Here is a 23,863-nt window from a genome sequence, read left to right as displayed (position 1 = left end):
CAAAATCATGTCAACAGGCTTCAGTGAGGGTTAGGTGTAGGGTATATTAAACATAATTATCTTACTATGAAAAACATTGTGTCTATGTGTATAGATTCTAAGGGCTGAATGTGTGTCCTGTTTTAGCTGATTTGACTCTAATGCTGTAATGCTGAAGACATATTTACTGGATTACCTCTAAGAAAAAAAACACTGCTGTACTCATCAATGGTCTTCGCCGAGACTGTAATATGCAGTCTTAAATAGGCTGTTTGATTCCCTGTCCATCTTCCGTGTCCAGTGGGGCTGGAGTGCACCGCAAAAAATTATTTTCTAGACAAGTATTTGTGTCTTGTTTTCCTGTCAAATTATCTAAACTTTCTTAAAACATGATTTATTTACTTGTCAAGTAAAATGGGATAAGATATTAAGTCTTGTTTTAAGATAAATCTGACAAAATTTAGTGAACTTTAGACTCAAAACAAGAAAAATAAATCTGCCAATGGGGTAAGCAAAATAAATTGTTTTCTCTTTTTTCGTTTATTTTGCATGCCTGGACTTTGAATTCAGATCATGCTGGTGGATTTATTGAGGATGTTCTGCCTTCTGTTGCCCATCTTGGCCTGTTGGAGTTTTGCTGTTGGCCCTCGCCAGTTTGAACGGAGAGCTCCATGCTTGTCTGCAGGTTCATACAGTCCTCTTTTTTCTAACATGGTTTTATTTTACTCATCTCTGGATTTACGGGATTTTAATTCCTCGGCCCGCCTGTCAGACTGAGTATACAATTATTGCGTTGCACTTGGAATCGCTCGTTGCCCCCGGTATGTCCATCGAGGGACATCCCTGCAGATTACAGACTGATTCCTCTGAAAAGCATCACATACTGGCCATCTGGTCTTCACACCGTCGCATTCTGACAGGTGAAAGTGATATGAAGTGGGGTGTCAATTTTGATAAACTCATCTTGCTGAAATGCACATCTTTTATATCACAAACTGTAATCTTTTATATAAACACAGATGCCACCACTATTAAGATGGCCCTCATTAATGCCCAATCAATATCAAACAAGTCTTTTATTCTGAATTGCTTTTTTATAGACCTGGCTGAATTCTGGCAAACAAATGGATGGCCCTGGGGGATCTAACCCTGCCAGGCTGTGACTTTTTAAATTCCCCACGGACTTCAAGGTGAGGAGGGGGCATTGCCACTATTAGTAGAAAATCTTTTAAATGCAGGACACTGCCTCTGGATATATATACCAGTTTTGAGGTCCAATTATCAAAGATTGACGTCTTGGGTCCTGCTATCTGTGCACTTGTGTACAGACCTCCCAGATTCAATAAGAACTTCATCCATCAACTTTTGGACTTTCTCTCTGGACTGCTGTCTCGTTGTGATAGACTCCTGATTCATGGGGATTTTAACATTCATATATGCTGTCCATCAAAACCTCTGGTAAATTAATTTATCTCCCTCACTGAGTCTTTAAATTGTGTATGGCATGTCACTGGTCCTACTCTCAATATGGGTCATACGTTGGATCTTGTGTTACCTTATGGTCTTTCAGTATCTAACTTAGAGGTCTTAGATATTGGCATTTCTGACCATTATTCAATAATGTTTGTGTCTGTATTTACTTGTCCTCTCCCTACTTTTTATCAAATCTGAAGTCACTCCCGGTACATTCACTTGTCTACTGCCAATCTGTTTTCAGAATTTTTCTAATTTCACAGATGATGTCATAGCTGGACTCGACACTGAATCATTGGTTGAAGCTTTTAATAAATCTTGTTCTTTTACACTTGATAATGATGCTCTGCTTAAGACAAGGAAAATTAAGGGTGTTTTACAGCCTTGGCTAAATGGCATCACCCACACTCTCAGGCAAGAGTTCAGAAAAGCTGAGCACAAGTGGAAACAAGACCAACTTCAGGTATTTTATGATATTTTAAAGGAGTGTTTAACTAATTATCAGAGAGGTGTAAAGAAAGCGAAAGCCACGTTTTTCTCTACATTAATCTCTGATAATGCAAATCGACCAAAAGTATTGTTCAAAACAATTGATTCTGTTTTAAACCTAACTAAAATGCTTTTCTGGACGCCACCCAAGAGACCTGTGACATTTTTTTAAAAGTTCTTCACTCACAAAATTGAGCTCATTAAAAGTGTGATTGTACCTGCACAATTTTATCAACCATTAATTCCTTCCCCGTCCAGCACCCTGACTCACTTTGAACCAGCTACGTCAGCACAGTTAGCAGATGTAGTCTCTAAGATGAAGTGTTCCAGTTGCAAGCTGGATATTCTTTCTCTGTGCCCTCTTAAAAAGTTTTCATAACTATCAGTTCCAATGTGACAGCTATAATTAACAGCTCATTAGCAAGTGGAGGTGATTTAAACATACAATCTCCTTTGTTAAAAAAAGAAATCGGCCAATTTTGGATCGGCGAATACACAACAATTACTGACCAATCTCCAATTTGCCTTTTATTTGTGAGAGAGTTGTTTATTCGCAGCTCTACTCCTATCTAACAATTAACATTTTAGATTTTAGGATTCAGAACCTTGCACAGCACAGAATCTGCATTGTTGAAGGTCACCAAAGATATTTTACTCTCAATGGATTCAGGTTTACCTGTCGTCTTAGTTTTATTAGATCTCAGTGCTGCGTTCGACAATAATAATTTTCTTCTCAATTGTCTGGAGTGTATGGTTGGCATCCATGAAATGGCGCTCTCTGTTAATTTAGTAAAGATGTTCTTCTACCTCGGTGCAAATACAGTGTGGTTTCCCTCAAGTGTCGATTTTAGAACCCTTGTTATTTTCATTGTATATTCTTCCTCTCAGCTCTACTTTTATTATTTTTGTCTTGTTTTCCTGTCAAATTATCTAAAATTTCTTAAAACATTATTTATTTACTTGTCAAGCAAAATGGGATAAGATATTAAGTCTTGTTTTAAGATAAATCTGACAAAATTTAGTGAACTTTAGACTCAAAACAAGAAAACAAATCTGCAAATGGGGTAAGCAAAATAAACTTAATTTAAAGAGAAAACAAGTTTATTTTGTTTACCCCATTGTCAGATTTTTTTTTATTGTTTTGAGTCTAAAGTGGTCTAGCACCTCAATATATCAGTGAACTTCTCCATTACTCCCCTACCAGTGCACTTAGGTCTTCTGATCAACTTTTTTTGTGGGTTCCTCGTTGCCGCAATAGGGTAATCGTGCCTTTTCTGTGATAGGTCCTAATCTATGGAATTGTCTCCCTTTCCATTTGAGGTCAGCTTCATCACTAGCATTTTTAAATCTTGTTTTAAATCAAGGTATTCTGTAGCTTATGAATAGATCATTGAATAGTTTGAAATGGATACAAACATGATGCTGTATTTAAAGGATTTTATTTATTTTATTATGTTTTATATTTAACTTTAAATCAATCTGTTTTTATATCACTCTGTCATTATGTATGTTTGATCTGTAAAGCACTTCTGTGTCAACCTCTGTTGTTTTAAATGTGCTCTATAAATAATGGTTGACTTAACTTGACTTGACTTGATGCAATACCAATGATAACAGCGATTTGCTGCCACAGAGGTTTAAACTTTCCCGAAGCTTGAGGAGTCCTATTCGGCAACAACAGCGCGTTGTATCCAGCACAATGGCAAAAGCAGTCAGCATTCCCGTTTTGCGTGCTCGCAGTGAGAATCTTCTCACTTCAGAATCACATTAAAATAGCCTTTTGTTGCCGTTTTCTGGAGAGATGGACACCAGGCTTATGTGCATCTCAAGCTGTACAGAAACACTGGACAGTTTTTACTTTGGCAGCAAAACGCTTTTGTGGTAGGAAATTAGCCAAGGTGAGAAATTATATGACATAACATTACAATTTTTTATTCTAATAAGTATTTATAAATGAAAAGATATGTGACAAATTGCAGTTTAGTTGTTTTGTTTTGCCCCATTATTGAATTAAATTTTTTTTAATTACAAGCTAATTCCATGACAGCCATTTTGTTTGTTTTTTAATGGAAAAAGTAGCTAACATTCATTTAATAATTTTCTCATTCGTTTGACTTGATTGTGTCATTATTAGCCCATCGCGTTTACTCCGCAATATAAAAACCCAAATGAGATGACCCTTTTTATTATTATTTGTATTTTACAGGTTTGGCTATACTCGTGAGGCCCTTTATTGTTTTTAAATTACCTCAGAAATATAGTGAAGCACACTGAAAATAGATTTGTTGGGACATCTGAAGTGGTCATAAATCTGCAGAGTTGACAAGGCTCAAACACAAGGCAGAGTTGACAAGCAAATACTTTAAAGCACTTACTTTAAGCTCAAAACAGAATTTCCCACTTCAGTCTCTCTATGTTACACCATTCCCTGTCTTACCCCCACCCATTTGTCTCAGTGTTTGCATCATGGTCTCTTGTCATGGTCAGGGCCAGCTGGAGAAAATACCTTATATTGAAGCTATTCATAAACTCCCAGCATTTCAGCCAGGGAGAACTACACTGACTGTGTTTGCAGAGAAAGCACTTGTTACAATGCTTCACCAGCTGACCTGGCCAGGTACTCCCATCATATAACACACACACAAACATACACTCAGGGAATGAAACAAAGGCACCACAACAGGTGTGTTCTGACAGAGTCTTAACTGAGTTCGCCCCTTTTAAGCGTGCTATTATTCCGGCTAATGGCATCCACTGGCCATCTCTCATTACTTGAGTGGGTCTTGAACAAGTCTCTCGATTGATATAGTTAGAGTTAATGCACTATGAACAGATACACTGTTAGTCATCAGTGATCTGCATATTCAATAACTTCCGTAATTACAGGCACAATTCATCAGATCCAATTTGATTGCAGAGGGGAAGAGAGAGAGAGACAGAGAGCAAGAGAGGAACGAAGAGGCTTGATTCCTTGAGGACACAAGTGTAATCACAAAACTAACATGATAATTGAAATCTAAATTAAAAGAGTTGGTGAGCCATGTGCAACTGTGTCAAGGCAGAGAGAGCGGAAGTATTTATGGTTTGAAAAAGAGGGAAAAAGAGAGGGAGGGATGCATGAAATGGCTGGAATACAAGCTCAAGGACCAGTGAGTCATCACAGGGCAGGTTTCTTAAGCCTCATTGTGCTGGGAACTGCAAAGGCCAATCATCAAGCATTTGGCATGTCGCACCATATTACTGTGAGTCAAAAGCTGTATAGATGTTATCTGAGGCAAATTTACTTTCTAGTATGTTCAATTTGGAAGATGTCTCCTAACGTCTGTATGACTTCTTGTCAGTCAAAATGTTTCTTCTTTCTTCTTCATCTTATTACTTTTAAAAGAACTACATAGGTTTACTCTGAGACCCCTAAAAGTTTTCAGAACTCCTATTTTGGACAATAAGATCTCTTCTCTTTAATATCACATTTGTTTCTCCTAGATGAGATTCAATGAAGAGCAAATGGAGACCTTTGTTTAAGTCTCCTGTTTTCAAATGTTTCTAAGAACATTTTGCTCATCAAATTCCTCTGAGACCAAATTTTCTGGGCTATACAACCCATTTTATTATTATAACTCTATATTCTTACTGTATGCTAACATTTGTCCCACTTGTGTCTATTTGTACGTATTTTAAGTAATTATAAGAGAAACCTTTAAGACAGATGCTTAGTAATAAATTTGGTAAGTAGATCCTAAATTAAAACTTACTGAGAAACTAATTAAGTATTCTGAGCTATAAAAGACATTTTCAACTTAGAATTCAGCTTAAAAGAGAGAAAAGTATGAGAGGATGCAAATCTGCTGTGTGCCAAAAAGAAAAAGAAAATGAAAAAAGGTCCATTGTCAATGAGTCTTAAACACCTGAATTCCAGACTGGATTAACTGAGAACTGTTTCCCATGCCGAAATGATTCTATCAAATTAACGGTAATCATACACTGCCAGGCCAAAAAAAATTCTAAGCAGATACTTAAGAGCCTATGATTGCATCATTATTGCAGTGATTAATATGCTTCAGCTGGAAACAATTCTTTTAGCCCTAACTGATGCAGTGTGTAGCTTCTCATTTCTTAAACAACCATGTCGGAAGACGTACCCCATGGACGTGGAAAAGATGTTCCTCTGTTTCAGAAGAGGCAAATTATTGGCCTGCGTCAACCAAAGAAAACAACTAAGGAGATTGCTGAAATCACTGGAATCGGGTTAAGAACTTGCCAGCGCATTATTAAAACCTGGAAGGATAGATCAATCTTGAACGATCGTGATCGGAGTTCACTAAAACGCTTGATGAAGTCACATCGTAAAAGGTAAACAGCAGAACTCACAGCAGAACACACACACATGTTTAATAGTGAAAGTAAGAGCATTTCCACAAGCAAAATGCGACGAGAACTAACAGAAATTATGACCTGATGGTCCAGAATCATCCTATCAGGAAAAAAGAGCTTCTCACAATTGTCCTGCAGGTGGGTGGAGGAATTCATGATGTGCTCAGATCATTTCCTTTCCTAACCCCCTCTCAACCGTTGGCATGCAAAGCAGGCAAGCTTTACAATCTCTCCCATCTGCTGGACTTCTCCTCAGCCCTCAAGTAACAGTTATCAGTAATGCCAAATTCATTAACCTGTGCTGCTGCTACTGTGGCCCTAACCATAAATTAGGTTAATGTGAGCGGACATATTCCACCGCTAATAGGGGATATAAAATGGATGAGGGAAATGAAGGGACAGTGATTGTAGATCATAAACATATTGTCCCTGACAAAAAGTGTTAATGGCTCTTTGTTCATTTTTTACTGCATGACAAATGTTTTCTGAAGGTCATCAAAGGTTTAGGAAAAAAGAATAATGATGTTATCTTAGATAATTGCTAATGTATAAATATTTTACTGAGGCATTTTCTGATTATCTCTACTTACTCATCTATTGTCTGATTGTACTTGTCCTTCAGTGTATAAGACACACTCTGATTTAATATAATACAAGATATGACAACACTGATATCATCTGCCAGAAAGCATTATTATAGGATAATATGTGAATAATACTTAGGGTTTCAACACCTTTTGACCAATGAACTTGCATGACCTTTTTCCATTATTACTGGATAAGATTTTTAGATAAAATTTAAACAGACTGCATTTACAAAGAGCTTTTTTTTTTTGCCATTGGATCCTTTTAGAGTAAAGCATAACTAGAAAAAATTATTTTCACTACAGAATTTTCCAGGTCTGGAAATCACAAATGGCAAAATTCCCTAATATGTTCAGGTTTTGTGTGACTGTGGGAACCCTGGAATTGTTTTAGGTATGAACATATTGATGTTTGACGATTACAGTAAATACAGAAATTAGAATAACGTTGCAAGTGCAGGCAGGAAAACAGCTAAAGCCCTAGTTATCTGTGATCAAAAAGTGGCAGGAACAAACATAGCAGTGAAAAAAAACTCTTCTCCTCTTCCCTCCCTCCATTACACAGTGAATAAAGATGGGACTGATTGGAGGCTGTCCAATCATCATCTGACAACTTCTTCTAATTGTAGAAGTTATTTTACTACCAGATCTCAGGCGTAAATCTAGTTGGTGTTTATTCACAGTAAGTAAGGAACAAGTAGTTTTTGGCCATGGAGCACTTTTGTTTCTGCTTGCTATACTGCATCACTTCCTTAAAGGTCTATCTCCTTGCAAGGTCTATCTCCTTTCTCTTCTTACTTCTGCCAACAAGAAGTGTTGGGAACAGCCAATCTGCAGGTCTCACATCCACCACTGCACTGAAGAAACAGAACACCCAAAACAAACTGCTATTGTTCAAGGGGACATCGACCTTTGCTGTCCTCGGATTACATGGCGATCTCTTTTCTCTTCTATCCTCCAGCAGTCTTCCCAAACAACTCTTACAAAAGAGCCTATTAGGCCAGAATTCCACTTTGTTGTTAAAAAGCGTCTTGCCGTTTCAGAGTACTCGCTCTTTCACTTCTATTTTTCAATCAAAGGTGGTGGTGGAACACAAGTCCATTGTTCCTCTCGCAGATGGAAGCTGGAGTTACTAAGGCAACAGCTCTAATCCCTCTTTTTACCACCTTTCTTTATATTATTGGCCCATCAAGTGGTACCTTTTAACTCAGGAGCTAGAGGGGCCAGCAGGGACACTCCCTCTGTCTAATTGGCTGTGATTCTTGCTGCATGTTCATGATGAGCTAATCGAACATTAGCAAAATAACGACATACCAGGAGCAGTTATTCCTTCTCCTGAGGCCCTGCTATAAGAATAACAATAATGATTCTATTATCAAGGAGAGAAACATTAAAATGCTGCTCTGCCACAACAACAGAGAAGGTAATTATACTGGTGTTGTCCACACAATCAACAACCTATTGTTGGTGACTTGAAAAAATAAAGGCACAGAAAATGAGTGCCACAGTGATTGGTCTGCTCTTCCATTTGGGGCCCATGCAGAATTGTCTGGCAAAGAAGGCCCTTGATAGAACACTAACTGTCCTGGAAAAAAAGGGCTTGGATGAAGACAACTGACTGGCTTTTCAAAAAAATGCCCTTTTTCTCTTGTTTTTTGTATCTGGGCCTCTTTCTCTCACCACTTAAATAACCACCAATCTGCATTAGACCACAACTATTCATACAGTGAATGGGGCTGGGCCACAGAATCTTTCAGGAGGGTTAGGTAGCCTCTGTGTGCTAGACCAAGGAAGATCTTAGCCTGTTTGCACAGAAAAAAGAAAGCATATTATGTTGTATCTATTTTGATCTTAGTTTCCATATAGAAAGAGGCAAGCATGACCTAGAATCAAGCATTCACACTTCTTGGTTGGTTTACTTCACAAAAGCATAAGGTTCAAATATTCTAGCTCAGCTGTCACAAAATAAGGCTCATAAACCAAACTCAAAAAGTGACTGAAATAACTAACCATAGAGAATAATATAAATTAATCATCAGCATGCAGGGCAAATGAGCATGACACCAGAAGTGCTGGAATCTGATTAAATCACAGCGCATTAAAAACTTACATTTTTTGTCCCGCCCTTCCAGATCTAGGTCATTATGGGCCTGAAAGTTCGAGTAAAATCTGAAATGAGTGTTTCAGAGTGATGGCATTTAGTCATAAGAATCCTCATGTGCTGACTGGTGTGAGAACTGCTCTTTGTTTGTGAGAGCAGGGGCAGAGGGGAGAGGGAATGCTAAGTGGGCCCCCTTTGCCTAGTCAACCTTCAGTGTGTTTCATTTATCTTCATCTTGTTAGAGTAAATTAATTAACAATCTAGCTGTTACACACTTTCTCCTTTCATTACATCAAATAATGGCAGAGATGGAGGAGGAGGTCCTCTCCTATGGGATTAGCCTGGAACTGCTGAAGACATCTCTCTCTCTCTCTCTCTCTCTCTCTCTCTCTCTCTCTCTCTCTCTCTCTCTCCCACTTTCTCTCCCTCCCTGTCTCTTTATTTAGCCCACCCTTATGCTAAATTTCCCAGCAATCAATTTGTTGACATGATCAAAGAAAAAACGTCAGTGTCCATTATGGAACCAAACCCAAGATCCATCCATCCATCCATCGTCAACCGCTTATCCTGTATTCAGGGTCGCGGGGGGCTGGAGCCTATCCCAGCTAACATTGGGCGAAAGGCGGGGGACACCCTAGACAGGTCGCCAGTCCATCGCAGGGCCAAACCCAAGATAAATAAATTAATCTTCTTTTAAGAATGATAATTCATTTTTGATGGAAAACAGAGCTTTAACATTTCACTGTCACAAATGTCTGTGAAAATGATTTTTTAAGGTAAAAAAAAAAAAACTTAAATTTGAATACAAATTGCTGGGGAGAGGATGCAATACACAAATGATGATTGATAACTAAAGATGATTAATAGAAAGTTCTTTCTAGGGACTGAAACTAAAAACATTTGACTAATCTCTGATCACCCAATCAGAAAAGAGCTAGGGAGAAAGTTAATAATAAATCTACAAAAGATAAATCTAGATGTATCTAGATTTATAAACTGTAAACTCTTTTTACATTCTGTTATTACTAATTTACCGGAGATCCCACTCTGCTCTGCCAAATAAGAAGATACTATTACCATTGTCCAAGCAAAAGGGTGCATCCTAAGGCAACATATCTCTCAATCTAATCACATGATATTATTTTCTAATGTGACAGAAATGTGATTTTAAGAGCATAATGATGTATTTATTCCAGATTATTGTGGTAATTCAGTAAAAGAACAAAGTGACACGGAAATCTTTGGTATTACCGAATGAAAATGGGGTGATCTTTATACCATTGCTTTCTTTCTTGGTAAGAGTTCAAACATCTTGAAGGATTAGTGAGGAAGTGATAAGGTGTCACTTACTGTCCTCTCTTAACCTCCTGCCCCCTTCCTCCCCTCCAGCCCCACCCCAATGTATCTAGTTATCCTCCTTCAACAGGTGGCCACAGTCAAAGACAATCCTCCATTCTGCAGCACTAAAGAAGGAAGTTGGGTGGATAAAAGCATCATGCTGACCATAATCCAGCCTGCTTTAGCAGATCCTGCTGCCAAGGGCGATATAAGTGGGTCACATATCTGCCAACAAACTCATCAGCAAGAGCAGGGACATTTACAATTTTATAACCATAAAGAGAATTTAAACATCCTGACTGATGTTTCTGTACTGATGATCTAACTGGTAAATCGAAAAGAATGCATGCATATTTGACACAGATTTTACTGAAAGCATGTGATTATTCGGAAACGCACTGAAAGACACTTGTCTATGGTCAATGTGATCAAAGATCCTCCTTTCTGCTCTTTCAGGATCAGTGAGGGTCAATCAGTTTCAGTAATCTGTCTAAAATCACTATAGAGGGGATCTCTATGATACTTTTTTCTTCTAATAACCTCTCATTGTCAGCACTTTAAAATATACTTGAGAGCGTAGCATATACAAAAGTGTGCATATTGCAATAGGAACTAAAACCATTTGTATTAGGCCTTGCTGTGTTTTGTCAACATGAAGCAACCAATTTCACTTCTTGAATATAACATACTTATAAATGAAACAGAATATTCAAAAAGAATAAAATGCGGGTCAGCTTGATTATATCAATTGTTAATTGATTGGTTCATGAAAATTTGGTGTTCCATTCCATCTATCACAATCTATAATAACATTAACTTAAGCCAGCATTTAAGTGGCATTAAATATTTTAGAAAGACTCCTTGTAACTGGAAATAATCTCTCAATAGCTATTTGTCTATTGGTTAAAAAGAAAAATTCTGTCCACACAGTCTAGGCGACGTTAACTGAAAAAGTAATTCAGAAGCACAGCTAGTTGTTATGAACTATTAAACACATATATTTATTTATAGTGTTGTATATATAGTGTGCTCTGATGAATAATGAACTGTAAGACAAGTTATGTTCATTAAGAAAGTAAATAGAGTCAATTTTCATTTCATGCTGGCATTTAATGTTTAAACAGATATGATTACAGGTGCTTTTCTTTACTTTTATTTAAAAACGTTAGATATTAATCACTGTTAAATCAAGTAACATTCATTATTGAAAAGCATTACTGCATTTGTATAGATTCTGACAGATTGGAAAGAGAATTTTTTTTTTATAAAATAAATTATCTTTTGAAAAAGAAGAAAGGGATTCATTACCTTTAGCAAAGTTTGGCTGACAGCAGCTTTGAAAGGCAGATGCTGCTGTTTTTAATGAGAGATTACTAATTAGGCTTCCTAGCAGCTAAAGTCTGGAGAAGGTGCTTTGCACAAAGAGTGAACAGCCAATGGCTAACACACTGTTATTTACTTCCTCTGTGCAGAGACACATGGTACAAATTCTTAATTAGAAGCACAGGAAGGTGGAGGGGTGGAGGCATCTCCAAACTCACTTTGACTGCAGTTATAACACAAACATACAAAACAGGAAATGGTGAGAATCACAAATTGAGTGCCACCCCACCCAGACCTGACCGATCAGCGAGAGGGGAAGGTGACAGACGTGTATATGTAGTATGAGGGGTGAAACCTGTCTATCATCCTCTGACTGACAGGGGTTGAGGTGGGGGGCACATGGTGTATGATGGGTCTGATTCTTGGTAGGGTGGCAGTGTGAACATGTCAGGGAGTTATACTTAGGAGTCTAAAGGGATAGTTTACCCAGAATTAAAATTCTGTCATCATTTACTCACTTGCATTTCATTCCAAGCCCATGCCACTTTTTTTCTTCTGTTGAACACTAACTAGGCAGTCACCATTCACTTTGTATGATTTTTTTTTAACAAAATTAAATGGTGACATTCTGCCATCTATTGTGTTTCACAGAATAAAGAACGTCATGCAGGTTTGGAACAACACAAGATTCAGTAAATAATGACAGCATTTGGATTTTGAGGTAAACTATACCTTTAAGCATACACACAAACACAGATGTAAATAATACATCATCCCACAAGTTTGCTAATGCTAGGTGGCGTGATATCAGGAGCTGTGAAAGGAAAGATGAATTCAGCCCATTTGACCCCCCCCCCCGTGGAAACGAAAGAGAAACTAAAGCAACTAACCTCAGTAAAAAGCTGCTACGCAGAAAGCCCTCCATGTTCAGCATTTGGTTTCTGTAGCAGGAGAAATACATAGAGAGCCATTGTAACTTAGCGAATACACGTTAACACAGCAACTTTAAAACAGTAATAGAAACAGACAAAACCGCCAACACATCCTTGACTGTCCCTGAAACATTTTTTTCTTCCAAACCGAACTGAAGAACAAAGACGGAACAATCCCCACAACTCCACTAATAGCTTTTCGTCCATCTTTTCAGAGAAACAGACATTTGTCATTAGCGTACATGGTTTTCCAGTGCTGTTTTTGATGATATGTTATCGTATGACAGCGGTTCCTGGATGCTGCTCCTCCCAAAGCACAAAGTGTGGTGGTCCAGCTGTAGACCATGTGTGGCAGGGCCACAACAGCTCCTTGGAGCTGGACCACAGGGGCCCACATAGGGTAAATTCTGCACCAGTGCTGGGCTACGCACCCAACGGGGAGGCGGGAGGATGCGGTCATGATATCACCACGCACGGAGGCTGTTCCTAAAGCATAACACCGCAAATTTTGGAGCACATGTTTGGAAATTGGGTCCAAAAGGTTTCCATTAATCTCTGTTCTTGGTCTTCCCTGCTGAAAAGACCAGCTTAACCAGCATGCAAACCCCATACTGGTATAGGATGGGTTATGCTGGTTTGGTGCTGGTCTAGCTGGTTGGCCAGCATAGCCATGATTTTATTATCATCAAAACCTTGCTGGTGAAGCTGGTTGAACAGCATGGTCTTACTGATGAAGCCAGTTAAACTAGTTTAAAAGTCTGGTGTGGACACCAGCATACTAGCATTCAATAATTGGGGACCAGCACCTAAAACACAACATAAGCTGGTGACCAGCAAAACTGTTCTTTACAACAGGGTTTACAAGACATTCATATATATATATATATATATATATATATATATATATATATATATATATATATATATATATATATATATATATATATATATATGTATGTGTGTGTGTGTGTGTGTGTGTGTGTGTGTGTGTGTGTGTATGTGTGTGTCTTTTAAGTAAACTGCTAAACAAAGAAAATGTAAAGTACACAATGGGGTTAAAACTATGTTTTAACTACAGTTCTGCTAACTACAATTAAAATAAAATCACTCCCGAATACACATCAATCACAATAACGCTTGAGTCATAACAGTTCAAAGTTCCCCATCTGCTTGGATCCTCTCCCTTCATCTCACTTTCAGTCCCTCCTGAAGCGATGACTAGAGATGCGTTTTCAGAGTTGTTTTTTTTCTTCCTAAAAAATACAATACTGCAGAAGCAGAATTCATCAAGTGCTGAAACTAATTAGCAATTTCTCTCATGCTCTAACACTCCACTCCCTCACTCACATCATCATAAATAAGAGACACATCAGACTCAAAAGACATCCAGTTTTCTGCCTCTTAAATGCTTTCGCTTTCTGTGACATGGGTATAATTTTCCCCATGCCTCTCCCCTCCCTTTTCTCTCTCTCTGTGGCAAGTTGTGCTGCTGTGGCTGTGTAGAGACAAAGCCACTGAGAGAATGGAAAGAGTGAGATCAGAGAACCCCAAGGACACTTCGTCTTTCAGGCCGGTCAGCACTTAGCAGGACAGAGGACCCATAAGACCCACTGAGATTTTTCTCACAGTCAGGTGTCTAAGGGGGATGGGAAAGGAGAGTTTTCAGCAACAGGCCCTCTGCTCACATTATACCCAGTGCTGCCACACAAGTGACAACCCGAGAAAACAACAGTAAAAACGCAACAGAGGCAATCAAGTGTGTCTCCTCACCAACAATCTTGTACACACTCCTCTCACACTCTCTGCCGCTCTCTCAGCAACTTTTGCTATTGTTAGGGGCAGCAAGACGACAGCAAAAACACATGCACACTGACAATGCCTGTCTACAGTATTTGGATAGTGTACTCTTAGCAAAGAGAGAGGATAGGTTAGATTAAAGTGTGGTTTGAATGTGAGGCCTGTTTGCTCAGCTTTAATTAAATAAGCAGAATAAAGTGAAAAAATAAATATGTATATACAAATTTCATTAAATGATATTTATAAATAAAATAGCACGCTAAGTGTCCAGTGAGATAACTGGCACAGAACTTGAATACATTAATGGCCCATATAGTTTACATCTATAGCATTTAGAATAGTAAATGGTGATTGCGATTTCTCAATTTTGTTGCCATTGTATGCTGTAAATCTCAGCTCACATGTCCAGGTCACATTTCACTTCAAAATCGAAAAAGAAAAAAGATACACATTTTCTAAAAAAATAAAGCCTATATTTAGGAGCATTATTGTTAGCATTATTATTATTTTGCATTTTTCCAATTCTCAGAGGTACACCTGGACACCGTTTTTCATGGTTGTTGGCAGAGGGAATGTTCCAAGCTTCTTGGAAAATTCACCACAGTTCTTCAATCTATTTAGGATGTCTCAATTGCTTCTATCTCTTTATGTAATCCCAGACTGACTTGATGTTCAGTGGGGGGTTCTGAAGAGGTTCTGAGTCTAAAATGTATATTTCCTACTGACACACTAAAGCTGAAGATATAAATAACAATCTTAAGACAAATGTTTTTGTGAAACATCTTATGTGCCTAAGAATTTTGCACAGTACCGTATATAAAATGATATGTATATATATATATATATATATATATATATATATATATATAAATATAAGAGAAATCACTGGGACATTTTCTTGAGATTCACCCTGCTGCAGCTGGTATTCTCTATATCTGACCACTGTGTACACGCTCAGCAGTTATATATAGTGCTACATGTTATACTAGAGATAATCATTGATACATTGAAACAGTAACATTGAAGAGAAACATTGTAGAAACAGAAAAAACCTATACCTGTTTAGGAAAAAGTGACTGAGCCACACTGTTTTGTCTCAGTATATCTACATAAAATAAATAAAGCGGCAAGGCTTAAATTTATAACAGGCCGTGTTGCAAGGGAAGATCGACATCAGTTTTAAAAGTCGAGCTCCATGCGGCTTTTTCTACAAAGAGCCGAAGACCTGCCAAGAACCGCTTCTTCCCAAGTGAAGTCTCCCACCATCTGCATCAAATGTGCTCCATTAAAACAGTACCATATGGAGAACAAGCCCTCGCTATTAACACGGCTTCTGTATTGCCCCCCTCGCTAACGCAGCACACATTTCAAACTTTCAGTCAAATTGACTGGCTAAATTAATGTAGTGCTATGGAAACTGGGTGGGCTCGATCACAGAGTAGAAAATCCTAGATATACTGCTGATAGCAGTCTAAACTTATCCTACATGCTATCACAATCTGTTCTATGTGTGTTCTGCAGGCTGCAGGGGGAAACTGAGTGCCGGAGAACTTAATTTAGGATGACATAAAAGATCTTTATTCACCAACTATTTTTTTATATGGGACCTTTAGGATAGAAAATGCCACAATCAACTTTAACTTAGACTAACATCTTCAGTTTAAAGACTTATATTGTGTAAGAACTGCAGTGCACAAACTGTGTATCATTTATTCCGTGAAGAAGATGATCACGTCTTCCTCCAGCAGTCAAGACGGCACTGATTAAAACCTTGAGGGTGTGGGAAGTGATAATGTGACGCCGTGGTGTTGCAGTGGCGACACCCCTCCACAGCAAATAGGAGGGAGTCAACGCGACCCCACCCACAGACTATAAAGCGTTTCTATACTTCTTTGCACATGAAGTCATAATTTGGTTCTCTTTTCTGCTGCTCACGTATGTACACATCAAATCAATTAGGCCTTTGTGGCTTTAACCCGACCCAAAGGTTCTCTCCATTTCTGTTTCTACTATTTTTTCCCATCACAGGGCCTTCAACACTGTTCATGATTAGAGTGAGAAAAAAAGGGGGATATTTTTCCTCAGAGTGCTGCACTGTGACAGCTATTAGCGGAAAACACATGACAAATACACATTATGCGCATTTCCTCATTTAATAAATAATTCCTGCACTAATAACGCAGTAGTGCCTACAATCAGAAATCGACATGACATGGCTGCACCTTCTCATCTGGCTTAAATGAAATGATGAAATGTGCCAATAATAACAGCCCATGGTGTCATCTGATCTCCAGTGCTGGCAGGTCTGCACCTAAGCGCTCAATGAAAGCACACTGTGCAGGGGTGACACTCAATGGAGAAAGTATAATTGAGAATGTAATAGGGAGTTCAGGCTTTTGTGTCACCCACATACAAATATTCAGCATTGGCTATGCTTATTTACAAGATTTCTGCTTTCAATTCTCTTGAGTTAAACACTCTTAGGTGAAGATAATATTCAGATATTCAAATCGCATTTTTAAATATAAACAGAAAATTACAACTCAGGTATAATAATAATAATAATAATAATAATAATATATATATATATATATATATATATATATATATATATATATATATATATATATATAGGAACAAATGTGGGTTGTCTTCAGTTCAGAAATATCAATGATTTTGTGTTAAGTTTGCGAAGACAAAATCCATTAACTACACATTTTGTCAAAATTTTGTTATGACCAACTATGCTCACATTTAAAGAAAATGTAGTGAGACTACATTATAATTGATATTTGGTTGGACAGTCCAAAAACTTTGAAGCCCTTTTGTCTTTTTTACGGCAGTGCAGAGTAGATGCATAAAACATTTTGGACAGAAAAAAAAAAGACAATAGAACACTGATCCTGAAATCAGTCGCTTCTATGGTGAAGCCAATGCACTATATTTTGAAGTGACTAATGACATTGTAATTAAATTAGCATTTCATCTCCTCTCATCTGAGGTGTGAAGGAAGGTGTGAAAAGGTTTTGACAGTGCTGGAAACATTGGAGGAAAAAAAGAAATCGCTCTGTCCGCAGATCCAAACACGTCTTATGGGCGTTTCCCCCCCCCCAGAAGATGTGACTGAAAGGGGCTTCCTGAGTACCCCACCAAACTCTACGAATAAATACAGCCTTACTAATAGCAGAGGCATCCCATGCATTAGTCTCAACCCCCCTCATTCACCCCCCACTCAGTGCCGCCTGATGAGTAGTGAATTAATTTGTGTGAAGCAACCCAACATTAGGAAGGTGTGTTGAAAGGTGTCTGCTCATGTTTCAAATTAAACGCACTGCTGGTCAGCATTAGCACCTAGATGCCCGTCGAGGCTGTGCGCCTGCCTCTGACACTTAGTAGAGAGAGCGAAAGAGAAAGAGAGAGAGAGACTGGATTTGCCTGTTCACACTGGAATAATTAGAACATGTCAGGAAGAATTAATTTCCTCATTTTTCAAAAGGATACACAGAAATTACCATGTTATTATATGACAGGGTCCCTGGGAGGATTGTATTAAATTTGATTTCCAGCGCAGCCCACACAACAAATTAAAGTCATAAATAAGATGGAAAGAAGCGGGGCACAGAGCATATGTTTATGGCAATGAGTGAAGCCAGGGGACCAGAAAGAACTATCTTCATTTTATTTTATTTAAATCAGGCCGACACTCTGTGTCTGAATGACAGCAGTTGCTAATGAGGGCTCAGGGTCTCCTTTATATTAGCAAAGAGAAACAGCCACTTAGTGGGTTAGACAGTGCACACTTTTCCCCTACAACTCAACTAGCTGAACATCTGCCTCCCCTAATGGACACATTACTGCATGCTTACAAACTTACAAGCCCCGCGAAAGGTAAGATCTCTCTTAACTTACATCTGCGTGAAAATCAATTAAAGCTCGGAGGCAGTTCTTCATTTTGCAGATGGTGCGGTGGATATTTTTAGTCTTGCTGCTTTACGCTTAATTCGACATTTGGGCTTGTTGAAGGAGACAGAAAAAAGTTCAAACATAACGATGTTAATCTACTTTCGAGTCAGATGTTCGCAGGTCATTTAATGTATCCATCAGCAGGCATCATTTGAAAGTTAGATTAGTTGAGGCCATTATGTTGTATAGTGCAGGACACTTGGAATTATAAAAAATAAAACATGCTGGGTTGTAACCTGAAAACATTCTATTTATTTATTTTTTTAAATCTGTTATGTTAAAATAAAAAAAATGACTCAAGGTGAATTATACATCTCACTGACCCACTAACTGTTTGGTGTGGGCAGCACACTTGTGAATAAAAAAGAATGTGGGAAAATCTTCCCCATTATATGCAGCAGAGAAACATAAGCGCTAATTATATCCACAGTATTCCTAAGGGTCAAGTGGTAATCAGATAGCTTCAGATTCATGTGCATGTTTAATGCGTGAAGATGACCTCAGCACAGCCTGCTTTTACATTCTACATGCTCAAAAATAAACATTTTTTTTCCTCATCTTTCTAGAAGTCTTTACTATTCCCATTAGAACTCTAAAAATACATCTTAATACAGGGAGTCACATTCATACTTTGGCAATTAACAAAAAAATAGATAAGACAAGATATGTCAATGATAAACCCAGCAATGACATGCACACTGCTTCTAATACAGTTTGAAAAGTTGCTATGTGTCCAAGACAACAGAACAAGTTGCCTTTTTAGATATGTGTTTTGCAGGTGACTGTAAAGTACAAAGACCCTGCACTGCCATCTTTATATATATTCAATGTAATTAGTAGGAGGAAAAAATTAAAACAAGTGGGAGCATAGATGAAACACAGCTAAAGACATTAGCTTTTTTAGTATTTTTTTCATAAGATAATGCAGAATTTTGAGTATTAACTATAAGGACTGTCTGCGTAGCTCTGTATACTGTGTATACAATATATAATAAATAAAGATTTCTCAAATATCTTTTAGAGGGTGCATTTTGTTAATTATTAATAACACACTGAAGATTTTTGAGTGTATATACTAATATTTTAAATATAATAACAGCACTTTTCTTAGCTTAAATACATTTGCATAAAATTGAAGACTTGGTTTGGAGTGCAAAACAACAATTTATTCTATCTGTGCTAAATTATGAATATTGTTATGAATATGTTTCCCTCCCATAAAGTGCTTTAATACTTCTTCATTTATCCTTTCCCTCTTTGTGTTACTGTGCTGTAAATCTTTGATAAGGCGTATTAGCTCTTTACAATCGTTCTGAGGCAGTGGAATACAGAGAGAAAGGAACTCTTTGGGAATAGTCATCATCAGAGCCAAGCGCTCCTTTGGGCCCCACAAACTTTAAATAATTTGCAAATCAATTAACTGGCAACTCTCAACATAACAAGGATTTCACACCCATGGGTCATAGCACATTATCAGCTCCTGAGGATTCATGGCATTATGGGAGAAAAGTTCATGGCTGAAATCATTAATTTATTTTACAGGGCTTTTAGTTATGCATTACTCTCTCCAGCTGTTGATGCCAGGAGATTAATAGCATGTTCCTTAGTCTGTCTGTGGCCATATAGCCAATAGGAGACATATCTTTTGTTTTAACCTCGGAAACTATCTTTACCTTGAGATGAAGAAAGACAGCCAAGTCTATATTATGTTTAATTCTTCTGAATATTAGATAAAGCATATTGAGCTATCAAAAAGATGATATATTGAATCATCATTGGCTGAGGCCACTGCCCCATCCGTGACGGTGTGTTTGGGATGCTAGGTCACAGCGGGGTGATTGAAGACGATTGAAAATGTCATGCTCCAGATGATCAATGGGTCTCCGACAAAGCCAATCTGATCTTTAAGACCAAACTGGCCAAAAGTAGAACAAAAAACGGAGGTGTACTTCATGTTAAAAATCTTTCACCAAAGATATCTGGGATTAAGACCTCTCCTGTGCACATTCAGAAAAATTATCTATCCTCCGCTAATAACTGATGATGCTTTTGGCACCTCCCTAAAGAAACCTCATGAGAACTAATGAGAAAACAAATTGATCCTGCATCCTAAATGCTTCAGCAAGGATCTCAACCATCTCAGATGTTTGAAGACCACAGGATTTCCTATCAAGACAATAATTTAATTTCCAACAATTAAATCTGATTCTAAATTCACAGTGATGAAATGTGGACTAGCTAGTTTGCGAGAATAGGACGACATTTTCTTCGGTGGGCTGATGAAATTAAAATGCCAAACCCTATTGAACAGTGTCTCTAACAACAATCAAGAACAGGGTCAGTGAAGAAATGTAGCTGGGGAGCAATTGTTAATAGATGGGAAAATAACCACCAAAGGTTATTCATTTTCATTAGGGGTCCAGGAGAGCTGTTTATTAAATTTTTTATTTACAGAAAATCATTCCTGGAGACACCAGCCCCACAGAGACATCAACCTCGAGACATACTTAATGCAAAATGAAGGCAGACTCCAGCAGCTTTATTAGATGAATGGCACACACTGACAAAGAGTGTATTCTGCCTGTTCAAACAGATGCCGTTGCCTCATCCTCAGGTGTTTCCAAATGAGTTTGCACAAGAGTGATTAAACGCCGGGCGCATGCATGCCACACGTTCGCCAAATTACTTACTCATTTTGTGATTAATTGAACATGCAGATTAAAGTTGCATTTTAGATTAATGAGTGTGTGAGGTCTCATATGTCTTGTAAGCATCAGATACGAGCCCATCTCTTCTTTGAAATCATACTCAAACAATGTGAAATGACAAAGATATTGGACACTGTTCTAGTTGAAATCGGCAGGCCCTGCAGATTGATTTTTAACACATATTGACAGATTTAAAATGAGCCTTTGCAACAGGCTGTTAAATTACTGAAATGTGTTTTGAAATCAAGAAATTCCTGTCATATAGTCATTCAAACTCACAAGATACTTTTTTCTATTTAGATTCTGACTATACTGGTTGAAAATTTGTTTCAACAAACACCAAAATTAAATGTTTCAATCAATTTTGTAATATTCACAATATGGGAAAATAAAATGCTAGTTGCCATGAACATTCACTCTCTCACCCACTGACCCACCCACATGTACACACACTCACACACACACACACGAGCCTGAAAGTTGACACAAAGCCAACCTGATGTACATTACAAGGCTTACAGTGTTACTCTCAGTGCTGGAGCTAGGCCAGCGCAAATGCCTGATGTTTACTGTTCTAACTCAAGTGGTCCTTTCACCTTCATTCAACTTGACAATCAGTGTTTCATTCCCTAAATAGAGACCTGACCATGCGACATATCAATGCTAATATCTGTGTTCACAGGACCTAGAATGGGACAGACCGCAGCTGTGCTGTGGTGGTGGATGATTGTGCATAACACAGGACATGTAACCTCATTCCAAACAGTAAGACTACCTTAGTATAAACCAAGTGCGGCACTCCAGCCTGCTGAAACCAATAAAGTCACAACAGAAATTACAAAAAATTATAATTAATCGGTAAACAATAGTCATTTTCAATATCATATTTTTGTTACTGTACAATTTTCCGATAACATCATAGCGAATTATCTTCCTCTGTGGCACCTTCCATTGCCACCTATTTCTGGCTGACATAGAAATTCAGACTCTCGCCCAGAGTGACAAGCCAGGCAGACAAAAGCCGTAATCACTCCTAGCCCCTTTTGTTATTTCCCCATTCAGCTCAGCAGAGCGAACCTCACTGATCTGCCTCTCCTTCCTCTGACAGCTATTCACCACGGACTTAACACGTTGGTGACACGTACTATAACCGCAGCCAAAATAAAAGAGCCTGCCCCAGTGTAATAGGGCGTATTGATCTGAGATGAAGCCGTTGTTTGACTTGAAATCACAGGGATAAAGCTGCTATATTAGCGTGTGGCCCTGAACTTTATGCGTGAATATGCCCTTCTCAGTGGCCTAATTATGCAGGGCCAACAGTGGGGCTTTCTGCACACTAAATAACTCTGTCCTGCACCTCATATCGAAGTGACATTTGAAAAAAGATTAATATGAACTTAACTTTCAAGAGGCTTGTTTGCTCAACATTACCAAGAGCAACACGTTGCCAGAAATGATCTTTATTACTACGCTGGAAAGAGAGAACCCCCATTTAAGACATATTGTGGCAGAAATCTGCATCCGTACACTGACTCTTTACTAAAACCCTGTCTGTGTTTCTTTAAAAGGGGCTCTTTCTTCATTGCCCTGAAAGCTCTTATTGAGGGCAACTGGCAGTCTGAAAGTACCAATAACATAGTTGGTATTAGCATAGAGAATAGATTCCCTCTATATGCTCCAATGGAAGTGTGTGTTTGAGTGGAACTTGGAGGTAGATGCTAACAAGCAAACTGTGTTTTTTTTCTCTATAAAAGACTACTTTTGGAAAGAACTAAAATGGAATTCAAAGATTACTATCAAATTTTTCAGCTTCTTTTAATCCTTGGTACCTACATTTTAAAGACTCATAAATGAGGAATATCATTGATGTCATTGGTTGGGAGCAATATAAGTCACTCATTTGTTTGTGGGTTTTCAACAGTTTTTTAGCAAACTTAATTCTAGGAAAAGTGAGACAGAACAGAAAAACACACTCATTCATTTTAATCATTTGTGTGAGGCCACCATTTCCTGTGGTGGCGAAGCATGTACAGTGGTTTCATGAGTTTCATAGCAGACAGACAGAAGCGATGGAGAAATATAAAGCATGTCTGCAAGTCTGCGTGTGGGGGTTTGTGGAGCAATGATAAAGAGGTGATGCTGGAAAAGACACAAAATCCAACATAAAGTGTTGATTGTACTTACATAAACAGAAAGACTTGATCCCCAGCTCCCAAAGATCACTGGTGAGTTGATTTTGAATTCATGAAAATGGCCTACAAAAGAACAAAGAAAAAATGCCATGAGTGTTTAGGTTGGCATGAGTTTCTTTATATTTGTAAATTCTTTAAGAGTAACAAGGAGGCAGAAAAGAGGGAGAGAGAGAAAGGGAGGGAGAGAGAGAGCAAGAGAGAGAGAGAGAGAGAGAGAGAGAGAGAGAGAGAGAGGACATCAGATGAGTGAAGAGAGAGTGCTGGCAGGCAGTTAGAGGCCCGGCAGATGAAGTTAAACAGTCGTAGCGCTGTATGGCCCCTAGTTAGCCTCCACTCTCCCTGAGGGACTCAATCCTAGACAATGTTTAGAGTCCACTTCTCTAATACCTCATTAATCTGTCCCTGCACTGTTTGATTCTACTAATAAATGGCTTTCATACAAAGCACTTGTTTTCTCTAATTCCTTTCTCTGCGTCTATTACACTGCAGAGCACTAATGATTTATTTAGTTACACGCTTGGCTAGTTCTAGCAAGTCTTCCGAGGTCCACCAGCAACAGCAGCACCACCAAGGAAACACAAACAAACAGATGGTGACACACCCAGTTTCACCA

General features: G+C 38.3%; 1 protein-coding gene across 4 annotated transcripts in view; it reads right to left on the bottom strand.

Annotated features, from left to right (window-relative positions):
• The window catches only part of LOC127655298 (transcription factor SOX-6-like), a 184,305-nt gene that overhangs the window by 136,361 nt on the left and 24,081 nt on the right, over nt 1-23,863 (bottom strand). For 2 of the 4 annotated variants that reach the window (XM_052143064.1, XM_052143074.1), the window contains exons 3-4: nt 23,243-23,313; nt 12,549-12,599 (exon numbers count right to left, since the gene is read on the bottom strand). In XM_052143064.1, the coding sequence (XP_051999024.1) occupies nt 12,549-12,592 (44 nt within the window). In that variant the 5' untranslated portion in view covers nt 12,593-12,599; nt 23,243-23,313. The remainder of the gene's footprint in view (nt 1-12,548; nt 12,600-23,242; nt 23,314-23,863) is intronic. The other 2 variants (XM_052143083.1, XM_052143091.1) reach the window with 1 other exon arrangement.

Source organism: Xyrauchen texanus, chromosome 2 (genome assembly GCF_025860055.1).
Source record: "Xyrauchen texanus isolate HMW12.3.18 chromosome 2, RBS_HiC_50CHRs, whole genome shotgun sequence".
In the NCBI taxonomy this organism is placed as follows: Eukaryota; Metazoa; Chordata; class Actinopteri; order Cypriniformes; family Catostomidae; genus Xyrauchen; species Xyrauchen texanus.
This window is presented reverse-complemented; position numbering and strand designations above follow the sequence as displayed.